Genomic DNA, 25,319 nt, shown 5'->3' with positions numbered 1-25,319 from the left:
TACATTTGTGAGTTTATTTGTTAAAAATAACTGTATATGTGGTTTCAAAAGTCATAAAATAGGAGATGTTAGAAAGAGGTAAGATGAATAGTATTCAAGCAGGAAAAGGCATACTCTGTAGCTAAGTTACGAAAGAGTAAAGTTTAGAGTAAACTGGGTAGAAAGAAGGAAGAATAATCTCTATAATACACTGGCAAGCAGGGTAGGAGCTAAGACTACATCTTCTAGAAATGCTCATACCAAAGACCAGCAAAAAAAAAAAAAAAAGATTTAAGAAAAAAAGAGGACTTGGGGAGTGGGAAGCAATATCTGCAAAGCTGATAATGAGGCAATGAGGACAGAGGAGTTCTGAGTTAGAACCTTTAGGAATATACTTATGGCTTGATTCCTCCAGAAATCAGAAGGGAAGTTTGTAGGGAATGACGGCGATGATGGTGGTAGACATAAGAAAGTAGGGAGAAGGAAGAGGAAGAAGAAAGGTAATAGTAGTAACTTAGGGGAAATAGAAGGGATTTGTCAAAAGAAAAATAAAACCAAGTTTGGGCCTGAAGTGAAGGCCTTAAATTAAAAAACAAAAACAAAAACAAAAAAAAACAGTAGACTGATTGATAGGACTATGTATTGATTTAAAACTTGCTGGAAAATTGAGCAGTGTTCCACTATTCTCCTGGCACACTGCAGCTGGATCTAGATCATACTCTGAATTTTAGAGAACCTCTCCCCTTAGCTTCTCCTAATTCTTTCATGTACACTCCACCCCACTGGTCTTTCCTCATGCTTCTTGCCTGAATCCAAATGGCAAAATCCTCCTCATCCATCAAACCCAACTCAAATGCCACTTACTGCTGGAGGCATACTCCTTCTTCTGACTGAGAACTAATCTCTCCTTTCTCTGGTGCTCACACACCTGTATCAAACACATTCTGCCTTACTTCAGGTACTAAAGAGATGAGCAAGCCTGCCAAAAGGGGATTCCTCTAACAATTATGGAACACGGTTGAATTCAATCCCTTCAGCTTTTCTGTACAGAAGAGTTGAACAGGAGAGAAAAGGGAAGAGAAATCTGAAAAATTTTTGAAAATATTTCAAAAGGTGTTTCACTACATGGCAGTCCAGGGTTGTGGGGGTGGGGAGTGTACACTATTTGCTCCAGCTTTGCTCTTTCCTCAGAGCCTTGCACGCCAAGGACATGACCCAGCAAGCATCTGCTAGAGTGAACTGAATGACTCTTGGGTTCGTATGCCACTTACTAGCTGCTGATCGTGGGGGCAAATTACTTAATCTGTGCCTCAGCTGTCTCACTGATAAAATGGGGATAATAAGAGTTACTACCATATAAGGCTGTTAGGAGGATTAAATGAATTTACATATGAATAGCATCTCATATCTGGCACATGGAAGGCACTAGAAAAGTTTTTTATAACTACAGTATGCTAACCGTGTGGACTGTTTCCCACAGTATCCCTAATACCATCATCATAATATCTCTGCTAGAATGCTCTGAGTGACAGGAAGCTCCAAGGCTGCTTAGGCAACCTATTCTGTCTGGAAAGCTCTTATAAAAATCTTCCACAGAGAGTTGAAATTTGCTGTACTTCTCACCTGATTTTGGTTCTGCCTCAAAATGTGAACCCTGAAAAGTCTAATGCCTTCTTCCATCTGACAGGTATGAGTTTTCCTTAGTCCCCTGCCAAACCTAAACATTCCCAGGTCTGTCAGCCGTTCCACATATTACCTGGTTCTTGAACTTCCCACTATCTTAAAAATCCAGCAGCCACTGGTGAACACGACACATCTGACTGGTGCAGACTTCTAAGATGAATGGCACTGAACTGTCCAAAAGCACAGGATTTAACTGGTGTTTTCTGCAACCACATGTCCCTCTCTATCGGTGCATAATGAGCACAACCAAAAGGCACAAGTCTTCTTCATATAAATTGATTTAGAGCAAGGTCTTCTATCCTGCTCTGTGCTGTGAGATCTAAGTGCCCTAGGAGTTGAGTTTTGTGTGTTGACTTTAAAAGACAGAGCAGGAGATGCAGGTAGCTCCAACAAGGGAAGGATGGAAGAAATGCTAAGTTACAATGTTGTATATTTTATTGGTAAACTCATTTTTCACAATCTACAGTGAGAAAATGAATATCAGTCCAGAGTCTGCCTAAGACGAATGCCATGATGCTAATGGAACGATGTTTTCTGAGTATAATTTACTTACAGATGGTAATACTAATCTTCCTCAGAATGAAAATTAATGTACTCATTTATTATGAAGTGAACAAAATGAAATGACACAGGAACCCTTATGCTGTAATAGTCTGCATTTAGTTTATTAATAAAATGATCAGAGTAATAATAGTACCTCATGTTTATATCATACTTTCAGATCATCAAGTGCTTCTTTCTCTTTCATGCTCTCGTGCACACACATTATGTATAAACACAAACGTGTATGTTTTAATCTTCCCAAATACTCTGCAAAGCACCATTACTTCTCCTGCCCCTTTTTCACAGAGGAGGAAAATAAAACCTGAGAACTTGAGTGACAAGGTTATCATGTTCATGAATTAAGGTGTTTTGACTTTTGGTCCAATGCTATTTACTACTAAATCACGTTTTCTTAGCACTGGTTGACTCTTTTCTATTACAGAAGTTAAAGTTAGCTACTTTGATGACAGTCAAGAAATTTTGGATCCCAAGAAACCACAGTATGAATATGGGAAACAGATAATATATCTTACTGTTAATTATCTATCACTATCTTTTAATTTGCAAACAGACCCCTTACCTACCAATACCCACTTCCTACATGCTTCTCCCTCAAAAAGCCCTGAAGGTCTTCTCAGGAATTCTTTTTCTCTTAGGAGCACAAAGTGCTAGCTGAAAAAACATAACATTACTAGGTTAATTGAACTGGGGCAGATTGGCCCAGGACTTTTACTTAGAAGGGACTCTTACCTCGGCTGGACACCTTATTTCTACTGAATGCAGCAGCTGGCTGATGTCGATATGGATGTATCCCCAAATCCTGTGCGTGACTCACAGTTCCTAGTAAAGATTCAGGGTCCCCGGGTCCACCAGTACTCAAGAGCAGGGGGCTGTCGTGGCAACTTTTGGTCAATGTGGTTGAACTCTTCCTGTCTGGAAAGCCATCCTTGGGCCCCTCGCATGAGCACTCCTCTTCCATGCTCTCTGAATGCATGAGTGCCGGCTGGTGAGCATAACCATGGGTTGGGCTGGGTGAGGAAACCTGGGAGATACATTCTTGTGCCCTGATTTGTAGAAGATGCTGGGGGCTGGTGTGGTGGTGGTGATACGAGTCAGCATTTTGATACGGTAAAGCCTGGTGCTCTGTCATACTCTGTCCCCCAAGATTGGGAGCCAGACTCCCAGCATCCCCCTGGTTCATATGCCTGAACAGTTCTTGGTACTCTTGTTGCTGTTGTTGTTGCTGCTGCTGCTGTCGCTGCTGCTGCTGCCTTTTAATTAGCTGTGCAAACTCTGCTGGGGGCAGCCGAATGTCCGAGTGGCCGGTGAGTGAATGCCGGGGAGAGAGCAGTCCTTGAAGGATGTGGGGTACCTGCTGGTGTCTTGTATAGTCTGGTGGTGTGGGGGACAGCAGGGCCTGCTGTAGTGCTGACGTGGTATAGTGAGGTGGCTGCTGATGTGCACTGGGAGGGAAGGTGGGGAATTGGTCAAGTGGAGGGACTTTCAGGGCTTGGGTTGGAGGGAACCCCACTCCTGTTGAAGGACTGTAGCTGCTGGGGGAACCCCGGGACTGGTCCGAAAACAGATGGGGGTGTAAATGCGCCTGGTCGTAGTTAGCAGGGGAGAACCGATTCACGTTCAAGCTGCAGACACAAACGGGAGTGAGTACCAGGCATCCATGTAACAAGTGTACTATACTCCCTGAGGAACAGCTACTACTCTTTCTCAGTAGGGAGCCCCATGGATACAGAGAACTGTGGTGTGACCAGTAAGTTGGGGGTGTATGCATTATCCCAACTCATACCCACCCTCATTTATACAGTGGTATCCAAGGGATCCAGGGCACTGTGTATAACAGACCCAGCTCTAGGTTGAAGCAATTTGGCCTAATTTACAACATCACTTGAGTTATTAAGAAGCACCAATCTCTTAGAATATGAGTGGCAGAGAGGGAAAGGATCCTCAAAGAACAGACAGGGGAACTGGCATTTTTACCAATTCTTCTAATAGGCCACTTCCTTCTTTGTAGACCAATAGTAAGATAACTCTGTCATTTTCTTTCCCTGTCTCATTAGCATTTTGTTCCTAGATCAATAGGTTTCAAGTTCATCCCAGACACACTACACTGATTTTGGAAAGGGTAAAATGAGCATAGCTCATTCTCCTTCTCTCCTCCTCTCTCGCCCTGCTAAGGGGCTTCCCCGCACCTGGATCACCTGGATGAATGGATGGGTGACTTTAGGCATCCTTACCTGTGGGCCTCTGCACTGTCAGCACTCAGCTGCTTGGACAAGGGCCGGTGCCCATAGTTGAAGGTAGCCATCAGGTTGGCACGGTGCTGCATCTGAATCTGACTGGCACTGGGGCTGATGGAGATGCCCCGCCCAGCAGAGCCTGTAGTTGTCCCTGGCATACTGCTGAGCATGTCAACAGGCTCCTGTACTTGGATGGTCACCTGCTGTGACTGGGTAGGCTGCTGTATGCCCAAACAGGTTAGTGCCACATTGGGAGGAGGAGAACAGTTCTCAGGCTGCTGCTGGAAGATTGCACTGCGGGAGGGTAAGCCTTGAAACTGGGAGGGAGATGCAGCACCTGGAGAGAAAAGAACCTCAGAGTGACCAAATGCCTGGATTACCAGCTGGCTGGAAGTAATGGATGCCAGTGAGGACACTCAGACTGAATACCATTTAGAGCAGTGCTTCTCAAACTTTAGCTCACCTGGAAGACTTGTTAAAACACAGATTCCTGGGCCCCACCCATAGAATTCTACTTCAGTAGGTCAGGGTACAGCCCCAAGGATTTGTATTTTTTTCCTTTTCCTTTTTTTTTTTTTTAAATAAGGGTGAATTTACTATATATTCTTATATTGGAATATATTAATATAATATATTCGATGATGAAATGACATTATCTTATTTCAGAATTCTTATTTAAGAGATAGTATATATCTTATCACTCATTATTTTTTAAACAATCATTAAAAATAGGAATTAAAACATTATTTCCTTGATAAAAACATATTTAATGTAGAAAAGTAAAAAAATATAGGCAATTACAATGGAAAAACAACTGCTAACATAACTATACACAGATACATTTTGATATCATCTTAGTCTATATCCAAGAATTTGTATTTCTAATAAGGTGTCCTGAAAACTGGTCCATGGATTATTCTTTGAGTAGCTCTGATGTAAGGCAATGCCTCTCAAACTCAAATGTGCATACCAATAGCTTGGCGATCTTGCTAAAATGCAGGTTCTGATTTAGCAGGTCTGGGAAGGGACCTCAGATTCTAATTTTCCTGCTGATGCTATTGGTTAGGGGACCCCACTTTGAGTAGGAAGGATATAGAGATTGCTTTATACTCTTCAGGGGATCTAGATTGTGCGGTATTACTTAAGAAATTATCAGTTTTTGGAATACTAAATCCTGGTCTCGTGTGCTGGCCTCTAAAGACCCATATCAATTAGGATATACTCATCTTTACCTCAATCTGAACTATCCACGAGAGGAGCCACACATACAACGGATAACCAAAAGGAAGCATGGCAATAAGAAAGGTTCTGATAGCAGCTTTTTATTTGACAGAGTTGGAGGGGATTTATTTAAAATATTAATAATAGTTAACTTTTGAGAACTTGTTTGTGCCAGAGACTGTTTCAAGTGTATATATTTATTCATTAAATACTATTATCCCTATTTTACATTTGAGAAAGCGGAGATATACTGAAGGAAGTGACCTGCAGTTTCACACGTCAGGAGTTGGTAGAAATAAGATTCGAATCAAGGAAGTCTGGTTCTAGAGCCCATACCCTTAAATACTAAGTTATCCTGCCATTCCAATCAATTACTTGTGGCACTGAAGATTAAGACTCATTTTTTCCATGGTTCAGTCTAAACCTTTCCACTCACCGTGAGACTGGATCATGGCACTATTCATGGGGGGAGGACTGTTACTGGGTTGTCTGAAGAGATGGTTGTTGGGGTGGTTGGGGGGTGGACTTGAAGGCTGAATCCTTAACCTTAAAAAACAGCAAAACCAGATAAATAAATATATCTCCCGAGGTGACTGTATAACCTTGAAGTGAGCTTCAGCCATAAGATACACGCAAGCAGAAACTTTTTCAGTTTTGATAAGCCTTCAGCCTAGAAAAACATAAATAAACCATCTACCATAGTTAACTTAAAACCCACCCAATGTCTTATATTACGGGATTTCCCAGACAAAGAGGCAGAGGTCAATGTCGGCCTGTGTCTCTCCTCTTGATTTAGATGTCAGATTACTTTGTTCATGGGGCTAAGAAAATGAAGTGGCACAGGAAGTCAAGATTTTAGGGAGGCTGCTGAAATTTAATTTGGTTTCTCTGCTTTTCAAATAGGTTCTTCCAAGATGAAAGCTCAAGCCAGTCAGTATCTCCCAAACAAGTCAGGCCAAGGACACCAAGCTATAGAGACAATGGCTTAGGCACGAAACAAAATGATTCATTACCTCTGGAGCTGGTGGGTGAGGAGGGCTGGCTGATTTTCACATGCAGCCTGATGAGGTGGAGAAGGCTGAGGAGGACAGATAGAGTCCTAGAACATATGAGGGCAAAAAGAAAAATAATTGTGAGCTTGAAGATTAACCAGAGCTATTTTCAGGAAGGGAAGAAACAAAAAGAACTATCCCTCATTGAGGTTTATCATAAGGTTTGATTTTCTTTATTCAAACTTGTCGACCGTAAACACAACTCAACTCCATTTTGCCCTACATGATTTCCTCCAAAATTCACAGGCAAATCAGCCTGAAAGCAAACTCCAAACAGGTTGGAGAAAGCAAAGAGTGAAGGCCTACTTGAATTTGTTGCTGGAGAATTTGATGGTGCTGCTCCTGCTGGTATAACATATGCTGCTGCTGGGTCTTCTCCAGGGTTCTTTCATCAATCTGCCCCCCGTACATCTTCTGCAGCTGCTCACACTCCTGAAGGGAAAGCAGTTAACACAGATGGGATGCAGCCAGGCCCATCCCACGCAGTGATGTCAGCAGATGCAGATCTGCCCCAAGGTCTCATGGGCAGAAAGAGCAACAAGAGAAGAACAGTGTCCTTGATGAGCAACTAACCAATTTAATAGGTATTTGTGTACTAAATATATATTCACACTCCATTCTGTGTGAGCTAATGGAAAATGCCAAGGATGGTCTGTGTATAAGTCAAAGTGTCCAGTGCGAAATCTGTGTACAAAGAACATGTGACTCGAAGCTCAGCATCAGGAAGGCAGAAAGGAAACTAGCCCTTTAGAGAAGGAGCTTGGAGGTGCACTTCCTTCCTCTGAGCGCACCATTCCATACCAGCTGGAGAGTACGCCAGGTGGTAACAATGTAGAGCAGACTCCAACAAGACCCGAGGAATGCCTGGGTTGCTTAGAAGTACCTTCCCTGGTGCTTCCCACTGCAACCTAAACCCAGAAATTCCTCTCTAATGAACTACAGAGACATGATGACAATTTAGTCCCTCCATGGGGAAAGCAAGTTTGATCCTGGGGAAAGCTGTATGTAACAAGAAGCGAGCAAAGAGCATTAGAAAGCTATACAGTTTGGAACCTATAAAACTGCAGTGCTGCTGACATGAAGTGGGCAGAAAGGTTAACACCCCAGTCCTCCTGCAGTACTGGTTTCTGTTACTCATGCTTCTCCAAAGATGCCTGCCATCTCTTCCATTACCTGCTGCAACTGTTTGATGCTGCTGTTGTTGCCCATTTTTTCCAGATGAGCTTTGAAGGCCTGGATGCTTGCAGCCCCATCTGAGAACCGGCGCACAGGGGAGAAACGCTCCGTAGGGAGGTGCAGGGTGTTGGAGTCCTTGTAGGAAGAGCTGAATACATGGGAAGAGAAGGTTAGGGGCTAGGACTCAGGGGTTTTAACCAAATCACGTAGGGACTACTGTTCCAGATGAACACAAAGATGGCTGGCTGCCCATGCAGCCCTGCATATTATGCCATTGCTATGCCATCTCCAGAGGCCAGTCGTTTCCCTAGCCTGCTTCCCTTCAGAGTGCTCCAGGTGCACATCTTCCATTTCTACTTACCTTTAGTTGGCTTAATTTCCAAGCCTGGTGAGGTCCTGGGATCAAATATGTCCAATTCTTACAAATATACTTCTCAAGATCCCTGATGTCAAGCTGTATCTAAACGCTTGCTTTTATCATCATGTCTCTTATCTAGTGCCTTTAGAAACCTAAAATTCACTATTTGACCCAAAGTTTTCCCTGAGCAGCAACCTCTATATGACCAGAGGGAAACTACTATCAGCTCTGTGGTCAACAGTTTGGCCTGGAATTCATAGATTCTGTGTTAGAAAATGGAGGGCAAATGGGGACTTCAGATCCCCAGATGGAGATAGCACATTCTTAAGGAATGTGGGCCTCAAGATCCTGCATGTACCTAGTCAATACAAATAACACTACCTACTGTTAAAATTAACTTCTCAGAGTAGCGACACCATGTCAACCTCCTAAGGAAAGAGTAATCATGTAGATTACCTTCAAAAACCTCACTGGTTAATCAGAACATAGCCAGCATCTTAGAGAAAGCAAGGACAAGCTATTGATAAGAAATGCTGAAGATAGCATCAGGGTTAGACGCTAAAACCTATACCTGTTACTTAATCAGAAAGAGATGTTTATGGGTTAAGCTGATAAAAGACTGCTGAAACAGCATTCCGGCAGCTGATAGAAAGGATCAGGGTTTCATGTCCAGGACAGAGATGACGTCACAGTGAATTATTGGTGAAATGATGTCCCACCTTGCTAGTTACTTATTCTGTAGTGAAGTAAAACCAAAGCTAAGGAAGTTAATAAGCGAGCTCAAACACAAAGCAGACAGGGAGGGAGAAGGAGAGTGATGACTGTGCCAAGGAGTCAGAAGAGTTCTGGCACCAGGTGAAAGCCCTTTGCCCTCTCTTTTCTAACGATGATTTCTGTTTCAGACTCTGAAGCTTCCCACAGTAGCAAGCCAATGAAATGGGCGAACATGTATTTGTTTCAGTAACACAAAAGACAAATGATTTTGACAGACACACTCCAGAAACAGTGATCATGAAAGCTGCTTTCAGGGGCATTCCCTCAATATCTCTTATTTTTTTTCCACTTCAGGTGTTTGAAGTTAAAGCGAACAAATATTATTTTCTCATAATGGATACGTTTCAATATTTTCTAATAATGGATACGTTTCTGATGCATTCAGAAAGCTGTGTTCTCCAAGTAGTTAATACAGCCTATCTGTACAAAACCCATTCTCTCCCACTGGAGCAATACTCCCAGGTCCAGGTATTTCATGACTTTTCCAGAAGCACGGGTTTTGAACAGATTGACACCCAAGTCAGTCCAGCACAGTAACTTCAAAGGAACAGTTTTGATGTAGTTGCTCATTTTGGAAGCACTGATAGTATCAACTGTGGTTTATTTATTTATTTATAATGATTACCCTTTTTTTAAAAAAAGGTTTTTTATTTTTTAGGCGAGGCAACCCTTGGTTGACCTCACAGATTGCAAGGACCTTATCAGCTTATAATCCCTTATTTTTAATTTTTTTTTTTTTTTTTTTTTTTTATGCCTACAGCACCTGGTCTTCCTAGGTGGTCTCCCATCCAAGTACTAACCAGGCTTGAGCCTGTTTAGCTTCTGAGATCAGACGGGATCAGGCTTGCTCAGGTTAGCATGGCCATAGACTATTGTTTATTTTTATTAGCCATCATAGTCAAACTCAGAACAGCCTCATATTAGGCTGATATCCCACTATACTTTTCAAACAGGGATTGGTTCTCTCAGCTAGATATTATTAATCTGTGTTAGGTTTTTTTTTCTTCCTCTTCAAAACTTTTATTTTGATATGTCATACTTAGGAAATAGTTGCCAGAAGAGTAGAAAGACCTCCTATATTTTATTGAGAATCTCCAACTGTTATTGCATTGTCCCATGTATTATTGCATTATACATTTATGTATTTCCCTTGAACCATTTGAGACTGAGAAAAACATCCTGTGTTTTTATTTATAAGTACTTCAGTGTTTATGTCTGAAGAATAGGACTTTTTCTTCTATAATGTGTTAGGGTTTTTAAATCACACTTGAAAACCTTAAAAATTTTAAATTATACACTTCCAATATTAAAAAGATTCATCAGACTCCTCTTTTGTCTCAATGCTGGACTCCACCTATTATACGCCAGAAGAATATCTATATCTATATCTATATCTATATCCATATCTATATCTATATATACTGTTCTTCAGTCATTTCCTCTGGAAAATAAAAGGAATCCAATATACTATCCGGACCAACCATTTTCAGTGTTTTATGACCTTGGAAAATTTCTCTTTTCCTCTGAAGACTAACTTCAATCTCTTGTCATATTTTTATAGTAACCCCATCGAGACATGCTGAGTTTATATAAATGCCACCTTATATATAATCTGCCACTCATAAAGCATTTATTCTGATTTAAACTGGCTTGGCTACAGGAAACCCTTGAAACACTCTATCAAGAGTGTTCACATAAAAACAGACAGCAGACAGATTTCTAGCAGGCAAGGCCTTGACAATGACTGCAGGCAGGGTGGAAACCACACACACGGAGCTATGGGCCAATGTGGTCTTCCTTAGTAACAAATGTAAACAGGATACAGAGTCTGTGATAAAGGCTGACTGTAGAGACGTCCCAATCTTTATGTTTCCTTGATAACAATACCTCCTGAGAACACTTAGAATTAAACGAGGACATCCAAAGGACTTCAGCGAAACAACAGACCCTGACAAGTGCTGAAAAATTAAGCATCAGACTGTGGAAGAGGGGAAGACAGAAATAAGGAGAAATAAAGTTATAAAGAGTCTACTAGGTAATACTGTAGAGCTCAGAGTTATTAAGAAATCAGAGAAAATTTATGGGGTGGAAAGGTAGGTCTCCAATAATCACTTGAAGTGCCCTTTAATGTAGTACTCTAATAATGTAGGTCCTGAAAGATTTTCCTTGGAAAAATACTGTATTTCTGTGCCATCAGTTTTCTTTGAGAACCGTCTTTCCTGCTACTCCTAACAGACCCCTACTACTCCTACTAATAATTTACTAAGTTATTCAGTCATTTATATGAGCTTATCTTCCTCTTTTCAGCATTCCAACGTGGCACTAATTATGTATCAGTCTGCTCAGAGTTCACCTGTCTCTGCTGATTACATCGATGCCAATGGGTAACTAGTTACAATAAAAACAGTGTGGCAAGCTTGACAGTATGAACTGGTTGAAAGATTTAGTAACAACGCATTTATAAACTTAAACTCCTTGGAATGTGACTGCTTTTAAACCTACCCAAGTAAGAATGCTTTTCATTGTCCTACCAAAAAGATTAAAATAAGCTCTAGCAATTGGGAGTGGCTTTGAAAGTGTGTCCCACGAGCTTGAGGATGGCCTCAGAATGGGTATAGCTAAGGTTTTAGTCATCAAGGTATTTAGAGAAGATAGTCGCCTTCTTAATCTAGCAAAATGTCATTCTCCTCTGCTTCTAGGCTTACTTGAAATTCAATTCTGTGAAGTTTTCTTGGCCACGAAGGTTAAATTTATTTTTATTTCTTCAAGAGAATGAACTATAAGTGTGTCAGAGACCCAGTCAAAGATTTTGCCATCGGAATATTGCAAGAATGACTTTTCAAGCACAACATTCAAGAGGATGCATTATCTCTGCTCTACCACTTAAAAAGGGATGTATCTTCCTCTATATCCTAGCTCATTGTTCGGTGGTAATACAATAAGAAATGCTCATTCTTTTGAAGGTGATGAGTTATTATAGGTCAAGTCCATTAATATGGCTACAAATTCTCTTATTTCCAGTCAGCCTTCTGAGAGCTTCATCTGCTTGCAAGTTCCAAGTTCAAGTTTATCTATGAGTAAATATGTAGAATCACGAGAATCAACTACAGCCAATAAACATGTCTATGAGGTAACAGGAAAGAAGAATCTCGCATCACCCCATGCACTGCTTAGTGCAAGGAGCTGAGAAGAGGTAAGTTCAGGATGCTTTTTAAAGCCTTGATGCTAGTCAACAACACTGTAAGACTAGACAGAAGGGTGCCTGTCCGATGAGCCTCTAAGAGCTCACATGGCTCATGTGGCTACTCACCGATGCTGATCAGGTACCAGGTGAGGGGGCCAGACCCGGGAACGGAAAGGCTGCTGTCCTAGCTGCCGTTGTAGGTCCGGTGGGATCTCAGCTGTAGGGTTGGTCATGGCCAGTGTATGTCTTTTGGACCTATTTGCCAAGTACCTGCAACAAGCAGGAGCATATTTCATAGTAAAACAGACAGACAGGAATATTCCTCAGCAAGAAGCATTAGAAGTTAATCCAAAGCACTCAGAATGAAATAGTGTAGAGCTCCAAAAGAGCTCGATGGCAAACGGATCTCTGACTGGATGAAAGTGAAACATGTCCAACTGGCCAACAAAAGTTGGCTTACCACTGAAGAGGATGAATTTTGAACTTAAGAGCAGCTGTTGAAGAGAAGAGAAAAAGCAGATGTAGCTCACAAAGAGGATTGGTTTTCCTTATTTCATTCCACCTAACAAAAGAATTTACTTTCTACAAATTTTATTCTTCTTTTCACTCCAAATTTCAAAAAAATTTAAGTCAGAGAAAATGAACTCGAAGGATTATTCCTAGAGATGAGCCAATGGAGATATTCAGAAGGGTTCTGCACACGTCTCTGGATCCCACTGACCCCCAGGTTTTGAGACTGTACTCACTACAAGTCATGGAAAACAGATCCTTCCAGTGAAGTCCAAAACCATCTCTTCCCTCAGGCCCCCTGATTGTAACTCAGTCATCAGAGAAGATAAACTAATATTGTTCCTAGGGAGCTAACATTCTCCAGAAGATAAAGAAATGAAACCACATAAAATGTTTGGAATTGTTTTAAGGGAGAAAAACGGCAAGGCAAGAAAACAGAAGTTTCAAAAGCTGAAAGGTTGACAAGCTGATGATTATTATTCTGAAGATCTTTCGGATCTACTACTTGATCAATACCATTAATAAGATATTGGTCCCCCTTTGTCTGGTTGATGCCTTCTTCTATCACCGCTGCTCTTACTGGGCATGCATAAAAGAAGTATCATTCTTTTTCATTACCTCAAAACTAATGGGCATTTTACTCTTTAAATGTTGGTCTAAAGAAGAAGGTAGAGTAGGAGGAAGTAAAGTCTAAGAGAATGAAATATTGCTATCTAATTAAAGTAGGGAGTCAATACGTTTCCTAATTTCTCTTCAAGATACCAGCAGACACCATTTGCAACTTTATTTGCAACTTGTTATTTGTAAACTATAGAAACAACAGAATCAAAAGGAAAAAAAAAGTTACCACAATTTTTCTTCTATTTGCTAAGCTGTAGTAGGAGCTGATCCACCTGCTAACACCCCTGTTCTCTACTCTTCTTTCCACATGCGACCGACTTCTTTTTGAATAGCAGCTCTCATACAAAGCTACTGGGGGTAGGAAGAGAGTATTGGCCAGCGACCATCAGGTTCTACACTTGATCTTAGCCAAAAGGCCAAAAAAGCGATAACCATCAAGTTCTTAAAAAATGGTCTTGTTTCATCCTTAACTACTTTTCCCATTTAAGCTAAAAATAGTTTACGGACTAACAAGTAATTAATGGTATGTAAACTTTCCAAAGAGTAAGCCATTAGCAGTTTTAATATCCATTTGATAAAGACACCCAAAGTTTCCCCAAGAGCCCATAAAAGCCATTTTATTTCAACTTCCCTCAAGGGAAAAACATATCATCTTGAAGAACACCTGTATTTCTGGGAAAATACATGCTGGATTCTGGTCAAACCCCCATCGCTGGAAAATAAGGATGACAACTTCCACAAGGGGGCATGCATGGAGGACTATCGCTAATGAAACTGAGGTAAAACGAACAGTGCAGCATGCCTGATGGTCACCATTTTCTGTAAATTAGGCATCGCTCAACAAGGTTCTGCAAACAATGGATATCTGCATCTGTCCCTGGCCCGAATCCCACATTCTTTTTTCAATATCTCTTTGTTGGTACAAGGGGACGGGAGAAGCACACAGCAAACAGTAGAAAAGGTATTCATTCTCCTGGAAAGAAACAGTCCATGCCAGCGGTCCATGGCCAGACTAGCTAGGATCACTGTCATCCCAAATCTCCAATTCCTTTTCAGTAAACAGTTCTTGGCAGGTAGGAGCAGGCTTTTTGCCTTCTGAATACTATTACGTTGCAATATGAAGGCAAGGGGCAAAAAAGGAAGGAGAAAGAGAAAAAGTTCTTATGGTTATTGCTGTCACTTAGGGGACTTCCAATGGCGCTTACAGAAATGTAATTTTCTGGGTAGTCTTCTGTTACTTCCACGTGGGGAGGAACATGCCATCTGGCTTGAGCAAACAGACCACACAAATGTTGAAGCTGCACTGTACCACCTCCTTGGGCAGAGGTGACCTTTCGTTGGTTGCAGGGGAGTCTGCCCAAGGACGTTCTGCAAGCACTGCCAGATGCCACATTACCTCTGCACAGCTTCCTGATCTGGCTCCCCATCCGAGCTCTCCTCATCCACAGGGGTAACTGCTGGCACTGCCTGAAGAGAGACAGAAAGGAAAAGCTCAAGTTGGTGCTCCTGTAATATCTCTTACTCTAGATACTGAACTTGGGACAGGCATTTCTGTCAATTTCCTTATTTACGAAACCTTTCTTAGGACCCCTGGGCTATACCAAATTTTCATATACCTTTCTACTTTTTCATTTTTTTACCTTGCTTATTAGGTGATTTTAATTTGAATTTCTTCCTCTGATTCATCTTCAATCATTCAATTATTCCTCTGACAAACAGTTGACTGCCTACTATGTTCCAGGACAAAATATGAATTAACAGATATAGTTTTTGACCTCATTTTACAGTCTAGTGGGGGGCAGGGACAAGTAAACAGACAATTTTTAAACAGTATGACCAAGTCCTCTCAGGGGATACTCGGGAATTGAGGAAGGTATCCTGGAGGTGACACCTAACCTGAGACCTAAAGGATGAAAAGGAACTAGCTAAGCAAAGAGGGAAAGGAGTCACAAGCCTCTGAGGTTTCTAGGCTGAGAGAAAAGAGAAGGTATTTGAGGAGGTATTTGAGGACCTGAAAATACAGTCGAAACTTGTTTACGTGGAATGTCTAGGAACTGTTATTGCACATTAACGTTACTTCCAGATGTCTTCAACTCCAGAAAAGCATAATTTTTTAAAAGTACATTTTAGTACACAACCTATAACTGTGTAGTTGCAATTCAATGCTTTGAAATAGGTGATGCCTACCAAAACATGTAAGTGAAGTGAGAACCACCACAGTGCGTGCATTACTGTGGCTCTTCCCATCTGCTTATGGACTGGAATGCTGTGCATCCTTAATAGCTACTCTGAGCCTGGTGGCTCACTTAATCACCATGCCTCAGGCACTAGAGCAAAAATCAGTGATCACTTCGGTGATTACAAAACAGCATTTTTTAAATGGATGATAATTATAAAAACAAAAAAAATTTGGAATAACTCCATTGTTTATATGTTTCTAGGGTTTTCAGATCTTTTACTATAGTTCTATAAGGCTGGAGTGAACAGGGTTGGGCAGAAAGTGACTATGGATGAGGCGGGAGAGAAATACTGTGTCCAGTTATAAATGGCCTTGCATATCACATTAAAAACTTTATTTAGAGGAAGGGCAGTGGTGAACTATTAAAGGATTTCAAGCAAGGACATGATGTTACAAGACTTACATTTTAGAAAGCTAGCTTACTTTAGCTACACTGTGAAAAGGGCTGGTGGTGGGCATGAGGAGGTAAGAGGGGAAGCAAAGAAGCCAGTTAGGAGGCCACTGCATTAATCTAGGCAAAGGATGACAGTGGCTCAAGAAAAGGGCGGTGAAGATGCACAGAAGTAATATATTTACAGGCGATGGGTAACTAATTTGATATGGGGAATAAGGGAGAAGGAAGAATTAAAGATAAAATATACATCCCTCGCTTGCGTAACTAGGAGAATGACAGTGCCATTCATGGTCACTCAGGAAGAGAAATGGATTTCATAGAGTCAGGAAAAGTTCATTTTGGGACATGTTCAATTAAAATTGTGAGTACTTGTCAGATAATAAATCTGGGCAGTAGGCAGTCATATATGTATAGAAGTATAGAACCCAGAAGAGCATGCTGGGCTGCAGAACCATCTGGTAACTAAAATTAAGAGACTGGACAAGATTATCCAGTGAGAGTATGTAATGAGATGAAAATAGGGCCCAAGATAAAACTCTGGGTTTCACCAATTTCAAGGAACAAGCACAAAGGGAATCTGAAACGGACAGGTAGGAGGAAAACAGGAAGAATGTGGTATCACAGAAGCCAAGAGAAAATACTTCAGGGAGAAAATGGTCAACGGTGACTAATGCAGTTGGGAGGGCCAGAAAGATAAAGGTTAAAAATGTCCACTGGATTTATAAACAAAATCTTGTTAGTGACCTTGGCAAAAACAGTTACAGTAGGCAGAGTAAGTCACTCCACCTCCCATGAAGTTGTTCCTGATCCTTCATAACTTACACTGACTTTGGCCCTCTCTGAATGCCTCCGTGACCTACTAGTCCATGGTATTCACTCTGACACTTAATCATATATGATCTTTTACTAATATTCCAGTACTTCACATATGTTGATCTTGTCTTCCTATAGTAATAAGCTCAGTGAGGTCGAGAACTATGAATATAATTCTTTCCTTTTCCCTACAGTTGGGTTACTGAAGGACCTGTGCCAATCCACAAACTGTTTTGTTACTAATCCCTGATAAGGTAAGTACAGAAATAGAGTAAGCTTTAAAATTTTTTTTATAATAATTTAACAGAATAATTTTGTCTACTGAATGGAATAAAAAAATTTAGCCTGTATTTTGTATGTCTTAAAAAATTTAATTTCTCTAAGAAATGTATTTTATTGTATTTTACAAAGATATTCACGCAAGATGGATTAAAGGAGGAATAAAGGTCATCAATTAGAGACATTTTGAGATGCACTGCCCTAAATCTAGTTAAGGGCTATGAATATAATTACTACCCAATCTTATGTACTATGAGAATGAATGAATGGATGGATGGATTTACCCATGACAGGAAAATAACCAGAAAGAAATAGAACCCAGAAGAGAAAAACAATCTCGGAATGTAACCACCATATAAAAAAGTAAGATTGAAAGATACCAGCTAACTAGGTTAGAGCTTGTGACACTCAATCAAGTGATCCAGGTTGTACCAAAAACCCTAGGTAGTGTTAATCAAAGGAGAAAGGGTTGGTGGCAAGATAATTTTGGAAACCAGTACAAAAAGCAATTTATTACAAAGAAAACTATTAGATTCCACTGCCCTCTGGCAGGATGGCAACTGTACTTAACTAGCACATCTATAAATGGCCTACTGAGGATGAGGCTCTCCAGAAGCAGGCTTCAGTGTAGAAATTATTTGGTTAAGAAAAGAAGTTAGCCAAAAATTAAGACTGCAAATTCTACTAGCCTGAAGACAATGAGAATACACTGAGCACCACAGTTTAGAGAAAGAGGAAATTCAGACATTTTAGTTGGAGATCCTGGGTTCCCAACCCTAGGCCCATAGCTGTTTATTAAAAGCTCCTGATAGAGTTGGGCTCTATGCTGCTACTCACTGGTGTCATGGTGACAAGTGGGGAGGGTCCCCGTGGGCGCTTCAACAGCTGCTGGGCATGCAGTTGGATGTTGGCTCCTCCATCTGATGCCCTCCGGCCAAGGGGGCCCATTCCATTCAGCAGCTGTAGGGTGGGTGGCTGTAACAAGGACTGCTCCTGTCAGGAGTAGAGTGAGAAGGACAGAATGGTAAGGGCAGGGGCGGGAGGGGGGGCGGGGTTGGCGTGGGGGAGGAGGAAGGAGGAGAGAAAACAGCAGTACTCTGATCTACTGAAAATAAGGGATCCTTTGATGGTGCCACAGACTAGAGAAATCTTCCCTCTCACCTGAGATGTTTTGCAAGAGAAATTATCCTTCTCTATAAGAAAACCCTTAAGTTCTAGGGAAGTTCCCTCAAAGTCTCTTAAAGGAAGCTCAAATGTGTTTCTTCTAAGGCAAGCCCTCTCCCATATCCAGGTACCTTGTACTCAAGTTGCCCAGTTGGCTGCAAATTTTGCATGGGCAACAGGTTGTGCATGAAGTTCATGTTAGGGGCCACCTGCAGAAATGGAGCCTGTGGGTTGACTCCAAGAAAGCCAGGTAGGAGCTTCTGCAGATCTTCCATAACTTCCGTGCTAAGAAACAGAATAAGAGAGAAATTTGGTTAATATTTTTACTCAAAAGTGCTATACCCCAAAACTGATGAAACTGATAAGTTTGGTACAATTTATTTTATTTTTTTTGCTTTCTTCCTAAATTTGTATTTCTAAGATCCCAAAGCAAGTAGAAGCCTACTGTGTAGAATCTGACCCTCTGCCACTTTACTATTTGGGACTGGGGATAGCTACTCCTTCACCACTCATGTAAAACCAACAGCTCTGAGCCAAGAGGAAATACTGGCATCAGTCCAGTTCAGGTTCGCAATGCCTGGAGGTGAACATAAAGTTTCTGGAGGACACCGCCACCCACTAAAACAATGGCTGCCCAAAGTAGCAACTGATTCACCAGGGAAAGAACGCAATTACTCCTGTCAGTGCCAGGAGGATAGATAAGTAGTGGATGTGCACAGCTGTAGTGCTCCAACAGTAGGGTTTACAGCACACTTTAAAATAAGAGATCTTTCCACTAGCAGACAGAGAAACCTGACAGTCTTTGGAGCCAGAATGTTTCCCCACTGCCTGTTTGAACATAGGCTGAGAACAAGAAACATAAAGGAAGCAAATCAGCAGGCCTGGGAGGCTTTAAGGGAAATCACTCAGAGAAGAGGTATTTATAAGAAAACTAGCTTTGCCCCTAGTTGAACTCTCAAGAGAACTCTTGCCACCTTCTCTTCTCTACTCAGTAGAGAAAATATTCAGAAAAGAGGCAAGGATATGTTTAATGTGGAGTCTTCAAATGTAGGACAAAAACAGAGAAAGTCAGCTTTTAGGACATTTCCCAAGTGTGAGGGTATCATGAACACACTGAAGGACTGTTCTGGGAAAATACTTTGGAAAACTGGTACTTATTCAGTATGTTCTTGGATTCTTGTTCACTTAATTTAATTTGTAACATACATAAATTACATCATATCATCTGTCCTCACTTCCTACATGAGTCTTGAAGTAGAACATTTATTAGCAAGTAACATCTCTAGAAGCTGTGAAACTCGGATGAATTGTAATGGGTACTTCTACATGACTTAGATCAGAAGATCTCAATCTTTGTGGGCAAAGGCACCATCTTACTCTTCACTAAAGTATTGAAATTAATTATCATGTTGGTGGCTACTGGCCCACCATCCACTAGGGAAAGCTCTGTAATTCATTAGTCAAAGCAAGTCTGATCTACCAGGGACCCTGAAATGGGTTAAAAACATGCCTCAGCCACTGGATTAGATCTCATCTGGGAGATACAATAGAGTAGAAAAAATCTGCCATAGTAGGAACTCAAAGTCAGGTGGGAATTCTTTGCCTTGCTATTAATTAGGCTGTTGGCCAGTTACTCACCGTGGGTCAGCCACACCCACTGTGTGCCTCCTCATTGACAAATATCGGACCAATGCTTCAGGAGAAGGCTCTTCACCCTCATCACTGTCCAAGTTCACTGTTCCATCCGGCTGAGGTGGAGGAAAACACAAGTGAATTAGAAATAAGAAGTAAGGAAAGGAACCAAGGATGTGGGAAAGAAAGTAGTTTCAGCTGACAACTATTTGAGGGTGCTACTTGCCTCCACAATTTGGTTCTCTGGGTTGATCAGCTGCACCTGAGGAACGCTGATGTTCATAGTGGTCCCAGCTTGCTCTGCCTAGAAAGCAGTACATACAAATACACACATACCTTAAACACTAGAGGGAAATGATGTCTTTTCAAAGTATTCTTGATTGCTAATATATGTTTCTACCTCTGAGTCTTTGATTCTTCTGCCCTTAGAAGCTACAATAAGAAAGCATTCTTTAAAGACAACAGTCTCTTAGTTGCCATTTCTTAAAAAAAGAAAATTGCAACTACTGATGTCCATCTTGAGGACTCCAATATGCTTTCATGCTTTCTAAGAAAGGTTCAAATCTTTGCTTGACCTCTGACAAAAGAGATGACAGAGGTAAGGAAGAATAGGAAACTCTCTTGACTTAAGAGTTAGTGAGCAATGGCTAACCACACCCCTGCCCCCAATGCTACTTGTCCTGAATCAGGTCACTGAAGTAATTGCCCACCTGGATATTGACTGGTGCTGCAAAGGCCATGGCTCGGGGCATGCTAGGAGGTGCTCCGACACGCAGGGTTTTATGTCTCTTATGTCGATCACACAGAAGGCTGTAGATGGCACTATAGTGATCATAGGCATCTGATCTTAATGACTACCAGGAGAGAAGGGAAAAGAGTAAAAAATCCTGGTGAAATGGCAAGTCCATGACCAAACCCTTTCAAGAATAACATTAGAAGACCAAAGCACCTTCTTTCCAAGGTCCAGTGAGGGGCAGAGGAAGAACAGGAGGAAAACAAAAAGACTCACATTCCTGATGGTCACCAGATAGGAGGGGAGTAAGGGGGATGGGTGGAAAATGAGAAGGGATTAAGAAGTACAAACTGGCAGTCACAAAAATAGTCATTAGGATGTAAAGTACAGCACAGGGAATATAGTCAGTAATATTGTAATAACTATGTATAGTGTCAGATGGGTGATAGACTTATTGGGGGGATCACTTCATAAGTTTTATAAATGTCTAATACTATGTTGCATACCTGAAACTAACATAATATTGTATGTCAATTGTAATTAATTGAAAAATTAAAAAACAAAACTAAAAAAAGACCCAAGTTCCAAGGGAGGAGAAAAAATGAAAAAGGCAGGACAGAGAGAGTATGGCTACATCTCACTTTGTTCTCCACTCCTTCAGAGATACCTGTAGTGTTCGCTCTTTGTCCAATCCCATGTCCTCCATGGCCAAGAGGACATCCTCATTCAGGGGGTCCACCTGTCTTTCTTCCTTTAGTTGTTGGCATTCAGCTATTAACTGTAACATAAAAACAGTCAAGATATCAACACCCCCCCCCCGCAATTAGCCATGTTAAAATAACATATCATATGTAATGAACAAGCTGCTCCATGTCCCTTAGCTTGGGATATTTTTGGTTTCAGATAAAACCTAAGCATCAAACCCTTGGTGCTCAGCTGTGAGCAGACAAGATCCCCACTTTCTTGAGCTTCTTGGGGTACTTGGGATGGCCATATGGTTTAAATAAAGATATGCTATAGGAGCCATCGAACTGAGCATACTTATGAGAGGAAGGAGACATCTCCACGTTGGGTGAGCTACACAATCATGGGCTGTACCGTCTCAAAAGCCAGGAAGGGACTGTGACTTGGGGACAAGTGGTATCACTATTCTCCAACAACTCAGCCGGTTTAAAATTCCTTCTTTCACTCTGTTGCTTTCGTGTTACACAACAGTTTGTTCCCCATGCTGCCTTTTCAGGTCCTGGCTTGATTATAATCTCATGCAAAAGAGATTCCACTAGCTCTGAGAAGAGTTCCTTAAAGCAAGTGGTCCCACCCTTACCCTGTCAAAGTTGGGATCGGTGTCCCCTAGCTTCATCCACTTGTGCTTGCAGATCTGCTCCATAGAGAGGCGCTTATTTGGGTCCAGTACCAGCATGTGGCGGATCAAGTGCTCACATTCTGCAAGAGACAAAGAGCCTGCCTCAGTCTCCATGAAGGAGGCACAATGGGGCTGCCTCTAGGGAGGCAATGTTAAGAGGTAGATTTTCAAGCTCCTTGCTTCTAATTTGTCTCTCTTGCTCCTTGATCTTACCTATGTCATTGCTTAATCCAGAAGGGACTAGGCAAAGGCAGAAAGGTAAAGAAAAGAGAAATTCTAATCTGGTAATCTGGTTAATACCTTCAGTAAACGTCCAATTAGAAAAAGTCTGGGGATAATCCATATATTTCATTGATTTATATTATGCATGGCCCCATTTAACACAACTGATGAAGAGCTGAATGTCTTTGAAAGAGATTAAGTATCTTTTAAGGTCCTCAAAACAGTGAGTTCTTTCCTCACAGTGTGTATTACTATGTACGCACTAACACTTTTGGCTTAGGTGACTAAAAGCTCTCTTCAAAATTCAGGGAATTAAAATTTCTAATCCTTCAAGGTGCGGGGAGAGAGGCAGAGGCACAAGATGCCTCCCTACCACACACTGGGACTTTCTGCTGGCCTATTTATCATTTTCTCAATGTTGTTTAAACATCTGCAGGTGCATACAACTGGACTCTGACCTACAGATTCAGATCAATAGAGAGTTCTCTCTCAGAGATCATATTACAAAATATATTGCAGGAAGAATGATGGATTCAAAATCAAAAAGAATATATTTTAATTTTGAAAACACCCTCTAAGTTTTCTCATCTGTAAATTGAGGGTATTGAGGATGATGTAGAAGTAGTGCTTGTGACAAAGGCGGTGGTAGTGATAATAAAAACAGCAGTATTAACAGACACTCTTCTGAGCACTTTACAATGATTATTATCTCAATTAATCCTCACAGACAGGACGAAGGTACTATCATCATTCCCATTTCAAAGATGGTTAAAATTAGGTGCAGAGAAGAAACTTGTCCAAGGTCACATGGTAAGTCGGATTTCAAACCAGACAGTCTGACTCTTTGGCTGGTGCTCTTTACCACATGCTGTAATGCCTTTGTACTATTCAGAGCTGTGGGCAGGATCCAAATTCCTGAACTATTCATTTAACATCTTCACCCAAGACACCATCATCTCTCCCTTAGACTATTGCAAAAGTCTCCTAACTGGTCTTCCTGTTTCTATTCTTACTCCTTTACAATCTATTCTCCATAGAGAAGCAAAGGGGCTATTTCTAAAACATAAATCTGAGTATATTACTACCATGCCTACGACTCTCCAAACTCTTTCCATAACCCTCAGGATAAACTCTAAAGTCTTGGGCATACGGTTCCGAGCCTCCGTCTCTGAGCTCATCTCTCTTGCCATTCTTCCCTTGTCTCATTGAGCTCCAGCCACACTGGCATTCTTCCTAGCTGGTGCACATGTTTAACATACTCCTTCCCATGGCCTCTACATCTGCTGTTTCCTTTAGCTGCAATGGATGCTCCTCTGGCCTTCATATCAAATGGCTCTTTGTCATTTGGGTAGGGCTTAAATGTTACTTCCTCACAAAGCTCTTCCCTGGCCACCTAAAATAGGCCTTCAGTCACTCTCTATTACATGATACTAATTTTCTTCACACCTACAACTTTGTGAAATCATCTTATTTATTTACTTGCTTATTGTCTAACTTCCCCACCACAATGTAAGGTCCATGTCTTTCTTACCACTATTTTCAGTACCAAACCTTTAATAGCAAAGATGGTTATTACCCCTAATAGGAGCTAAATAAATAGCTACTGAATATATATAACAAATAGGTATTTATTGAATACCTATTCTAATCAAATGAGGCTGTATTTGTGGAGATGCTCTTTAAAACTATAAAATTCTGTAGTAACTTTCTGTTTAAAAATTTTGTTTGTATTTCATTATAGCTGTGCTGAAAACAAAACTGGCTAGTGATAACAATAATAAATTATTTCTAATTTGAAAAGATTTTTTATATACAAGGCACTGTGATTAACTTTTTTCATTTATCTTCACAACACCCTTAAATTAGATATGATTAATGCCATTTATAAAAGAAGAAGAAACAAGTTAACTAACAAACTCAACATTGCAAAATAATGGCAGTGCTGGAACTTTACAGCTATGCTCTTGACTGCCCTGCTATACATCTTCATATAGATATAAATTGTTTGCTCTATTTTTTCAGAGTGAATTCGATTCTGCAACCCTACAATTTCTGCACATTTGGTAAATACCATTCTATATTATAACCTTTAAAGGAATACTAAGAATAATTAAGGCAAATTACTCTTAATTTTTACTTTATTCTAACTTTAAAAGAAAATACAACAAAGTCCCTATATCAAAATGATTTTAGAAGGCATTTATTTGTTCTTGCTTTGTGATTAAAAGTATATTCATATTCAGTGTAGATCCTAAAGCCTGAAGTTCCTACATCTCTAAAAAAGAGTAAGTGCAATTTACGACATTAAGCTTTTATTAAAATTGTTTCCAGAATAGCAAGCATAGACCCCATAATATAACATCTGTATAGGTTATAAATATCACTGACACATGCCTTTATAGTCTGCAATTACTTGAGGGAAAAAAATGTTCTTAATTTAGAAAGTTACTAAAGCTAAAGCCCCTTTGTAGAGAAGGCCTGGACTTGGTTCCAAAGCCATGAAATTCTTGTTAGAACCTCTAGATGGCACTCTTCCTGTTTTCTTTTGGTTTCCACATAGCATTTAGCACATGAGTCCTGATTCAGATGACCAATGCAGAATGACATTCAGTTACAAGCTTGATTTAAAACAGAGATTTTAAAAGACAATTTCCTTAAATAAAAAATTAATCAACACCACTATAATATGTCCTGATTAGAAGACATATCTAGTTCAATTTCATGATCTTGAAGCCTCTATTTAGTCATCTGTAACCATTTTTTTGGCCTCAGATGCCTTGAAAAATCTCCAGAAAAATGCAAACAAGAACATACACAAAATTTTGCATGTAATTTTTAGGCTGTTAAAGCAGCCAAAAAAGTGTGCAATAGATTCTCTAGGTGTCTATGGGTCCCAGGTTAAGAAGCCCTTGTTGCAGTAGTTATACCTAGAGGACAAGAGCTCTTACGTTCTATGCCCTACATAATACCTAGCATGCAAAGAAACAGAAATCTACACTTTTCATAGGTTGCACAGATCAAATATGACAAAATGCAGAAAGTTAGTACTATCAACTCATACTTCCTAAGTGTCATATATACAGCTCATGAAGTTAAATTCAAACTAGATTTAGATGGACTATTC

The 25,319-nt window shown here is 40.6% G+C and overlaps 1 protein-coding gene and 1 pseudogene across 5 annotated transcripts in view; both read right to left on the bottom strand.

The window, feature by feature from the left end:
* SIK3 (SIK family kinase 3) overlaps positions 1 to 25,319 on the bottom strand; it is a 212,998-nt gene that overhangs the window by 11,626 nt on the left and 176,053 nt on the right. For 2 of the 5 annotated variants that reach the window (XM_036220935.1, XM_036220938.1), the window contains exons 7-21: positions 21,935 to 22,053; positions 21,278 to 21,388; positions 20,588 to 20,731; positions 20,104 to 20,181; positions 19,884 to 19,993; positions 18,377 to 18,530; positions 17,919 to 18,074; positions 14,753 to 14,823; positions 12,352 to 12,495; positions 7,907 to 8,057; positions 7,040 to 7,165; positions 6,695 to 6,780; positions 6,118 to 6,227; positions 4,458 to 4,797; positions 2,956 to 3,848 (exon numbers count right to left, since the gene is read on the bottom strand). In XM_036220935.1, the coding sequence (XP_036076828.1) occupies positions 2,956 to 3,848; positions 4,458 to 4,797; positions 6,118 to 6,227; positions 6,695 to 6,780; positions 7,040 to 7,165; positions 7,907 to 8,057; positions 12,352 to 12,495; positions 14,753 to 14,823; positions 17,919 to 18,074; positions 18,377 to 18,530; positions 19,884 to 19,993; positions 20,104 to 20,181; positions 20,588 to 20,731; positions 21,278 to 21,388; positions 21,935 to 22,053 (2,793 nt within the window). The remainder of the gene's footprint in view (positions 1 to 2,955; positions 3,849 to 4,457; positions 4,798 to 6,117; positions 6,228 to 6,694; positions 6,781 to 7,039; positions 7,166 to 7,906; positions 8,058 to 12,351; positions 12,496 to 14,752; positions 14,824 to 17,918; positions 18,075 to 18,376; positions 18,531 to 19,883; positions 19,994 to 20,103; positions 20,182 to 20,587; positions 20,732 to 21,277; positions 21,389 to 21,934; positions 22,054 to 25,319) is intronic. The other 3 variants (XM_016134918.2, XM_036220937.1, XM_036220936.1) reach the window with 3 other exon arrangements.
* LOC118603229 lies at positions 9,793 to 9,911 on the bottom strand (annotated as a pseudogene).

This window comes from Rousettus aegyptiacus, unplaced genomic scaffold (genome assembly GCF_014176215.1).
Source record: "Rousettus aegyptiacus isolate mRouAeg1 unplaced genomic scaffold, mRouAeg1.p scaffold_m13_p_5, whole genome shotgun sequence".
In the NCBI taxonomy this organism is placed as follows: Eukaryota; Metazoa; Chordata; class Mammalia; order Chiroptera; family Pteropodidae; genus Rousettus; species Rousettus aegyptiacus.
The sequence above is the reverse complement of the archived record's forward strand: the minus strand, read 5'-3'. Positions and strand labels throughout refer to the sequence as shown.